General features: G+C 68.4%; 2 protein-coding genes across 3 annotated transcripts in view; both read left to right on the top strand.

Annotated features, from left to right (window-relative positions):
• Window positions 1-2,730, top strand: part of ACOX1 (acyl-CoA oxidase 1, palmitoyl) — a 42,533-nt gene that overhangs the window by 553 nt on the left and 39,250 nt on the right. The window lies entirely within an intron of this gene.
• Window positions 1-2,730, top strand: part of EVPL (envoplakin) — a 19,075-nt gene that overhangs the window by 14,804 nt on the left and 1,541 nt on the right. The window contains 2 exon segments of the mRNA XM_015559211.1: window positions 30-136; window positions 756-2,729. Of these exon segments, the coding sequence (XP_015414697.1) occupies window positions 30-136; window positions 756-2,729 (2,081 nt within the window).

Below are 2,730 nucleotides of genomic sequence, written 5' to 3'. Positions count from 1 at the left end.
CAGGCGGAGCTGACGGCCCTCTGCCCTCCCTTCGGCCTCCCAGGAGAGGCAGCTGACAGAGGCCTACACGGAGGCGGTGGCCGTGCACCAGGAGCAGCTGCACCAGCTGGAGTTTGCCAGGAGGATGCTGGAGAAGGTACGGAGTCCGTTCCGTCCCCGCAGGAGGAAGCCTGGCCAGCTTTTGGCCCAGCTGTCTTCCTCTCCCCTCCTCCCTCCCGCCTTCTCAGGCTGGGGTTCTGCTGCCCCCAGGTCTCCCCACAGCAGCTCTCCCAGGCTGGGCTCCATCTGAGAGGAAGGTCCCGGAGGGTCATTCAGGGGCTCACAGCTCAGCCGCTGGGCAGCCCCCCAGTGGGAACAGGAGAAAATGCCCTCAGTCTTCAGCCTGAGGTCCCAGCAGTGGGCAAGAGGCCCCCTAGGTCTCCTCTCCATCACTCTCGGTGACTGGCCGAGGGACTTGCCAGCTTTTCCTACCCAGAGGGGTGACCCAGCATCCCCCAGGGGGGTGTGGACCCATTTCTGGGAGCCCGGAGGGACGGGGAATGGGGAACGGTTGGGAGGGGACATGTTTCCTTGCAAACTTGGCCCGGACGCTGCCTCGCATCCTGCCATCCTGGGCTGGACAGGTCCCTTCTAAACCCTGCATCAAAGCACCTCAGGTCTCAGCTCCACCTCCCAGAACCTACTGGGGAGGATGTCTCCGGAAGCAGGAGGGTCTCTGCCCTCCACCGTGCTCTCCCCTTCTCCCCTCTCTGCAGAAGGAGCTGAGTGAGGACATCCGGGTGGCCCACGGGGCCCAGCAGGGCTCTGAGGGCCCAGCCCAAGCGGGCAGGGAGGCCGAGGCCCTGAAGTCGCAGCTGGAGGAGGAGCGGAAACGGGTGGCCCAGGTGCAGCGCGAGCTGGAGGGGCAGAGGGGCCGGCTGCTGCAGCTGCGGACCCAGCGACCCTTGGAGCGGCTGGAGGAGAAGGAGGTGGTGGAGTTTTACCGGGACCCCCAGCTGGAGAGCAGCCTGTCCCGGGTGAGGTCCCAGGTGGAGGACGAGGGCAGGAAGCGGGCCGGCCTGCAGGCAGACCTGGAGGTGGCGGCCCAGAAGGTCGTCCAGCTGGAGAGCAAGAGGAAGGCCATGCAGCCTCACCTGCTGACCAAGGAGGTGACCCAGATCGAGAAGGACCCGGGTCTGGACAGCCAGGCGGCCCAGCTCAGCGGGGAGATCCAGCACCTGGGGGCCGAGAACGCCGCCGTCTCCGCGCGGCTGGAGCAGCTCAAGGCGGAGCTGCTGGCCCTGGAGCAGCAGGAGGCGCGGGTGAAGGAGAAGGTCGTGGTGAAGGAAGTGGTCAAGGTGGAGAAGGACCTGGAAATGGTGAAGGCAGCCCGGGCCCTGAGGCTGCAGATCGAGGAGGACGCCGCGCAGAGGAAGAGGGCGGAGCAGGCCGTGGCCGAGCTGCAGGCTCGCATCGGGGACCTGGAGCGGGCCATCAGCAGCGTGCGGCCCAAGGTGATCGTGAAGGAGGCGAAGAAGGTGGAGCAGGACCCAGGCCTTGTCCAGGAGGCGGCCAGGCTGCGGGGCCTCCTGGAGGGGGAGAGGAGTAAGAACGCGGCGCTGGCCAAGGAGCTGCAGGAGCTGCAGGGCCAGTACAGCGTGGCGGCGAAGCAGAAGCCCAAAGTGGAGCTGCAGGAGCGCGTCCGCGAGGTCTTCCACGTGGACCCGGAGACGCACCGGGAGATCGCGCGGCTGCGGGCCGAGCTGCAGGAGGCGGCCGGCAGGCGGAGCGGCGTGGAGCAGGCGGTGGAGAGGCTGCTGCCCGACCTGGCCGTGCTGCGGGCCCAGAAGCCCCAGGTGGAGTACAAGGAGGTGACGCAGGAGGTGGTGAGGCATGAGAGGAGCCCCGAGGTGCTGCGGGAGATCGACCGCCTGAAGGCTCAGCTCAACGAGCTGGTCAATGCCAGCGGGCGGGCCCAGGAGCAGCGCATCCGGCTGCAGGGCGAGCGCGACGAGTGGCAGCGGGAGCGGGCCAAGGTGGAGACCCAGACGGTGAGCAGGGAGGTGGTGCGGCACGAGAAGGACCCCGTCCTGGAGAAGGAGGCCGAGCGGCTCCGCCAGGAGGTGCGGGAGGCGGCGCAGAAGCGGCGGGCTGCCGAGGACCGGGTCTACGAGCTGCAGAACAAGTACCTGCTGCTGGAGAGGCGGCGGCCCGAGGAGAAGGTGGTGGTGCGGGAGGTGGTGGTCACCCAGAAGGACCCCGCGCTCCACGAGGAACACAGCCGGCTGAGCCGGAGCCTGGACGAGGAGGCGGGCCGGCGGCGGCAGCTGGAGCGGGAAGTGCAGCAGCTGCGGGCCGGGGTGGAGGAGCAGGAGGGGCTGCTCAGCTTCCAGGAGGACCGCGACAAGAAGCTGGCCGCGGAGAAGGAGCGGCGGCAGCTGAGCCTGCGGATCCAGGAGCTGGAGCAGCGGCCGCGCGCGGTGCAGGAGAAGATCATCATGGAGGAGGTGGTGCAGCTGGAGAAGGACCCGGCGCTGGAGGAGTCCGCGGGGGCCCTGCGGCGGGACCTGGACCAGGAGAAGGCCCGGGTGGCCGAGCTGCACCGCGAGTGCAAGAACCTGCAGGTCCAGATCGACGTCCTCCAGAAGACCAAGTCGCAGGAGAAGACCGTGTACAAGGAGGTGATCAGGGTGGAGAAGGACCGGGTGCTGGAGGGCGAGCGGTCCCGCGTGTGGGAGATGCTCAGCAGGG

Source organism: Myotis davidii, unplaced genomic scaffold, assembly GCF_000327345.1.
Source record: "Myotis davidii unplaced genomic scaffold, ASM32734v1 scaffold274, whole genome shotgun sequence".
NCBI classification, from domain to species: domain Eukaryota; kingdom Metazoa; phylum Chordata; class Mammalia; order Chiroptera; family Vespertilionidae; genus Myotis; species Myotis davidii.
Note: the sequence above shows the minus strand (reverse complement) of the source record. Positions and strands in the feature narration are given on the sequence as shown.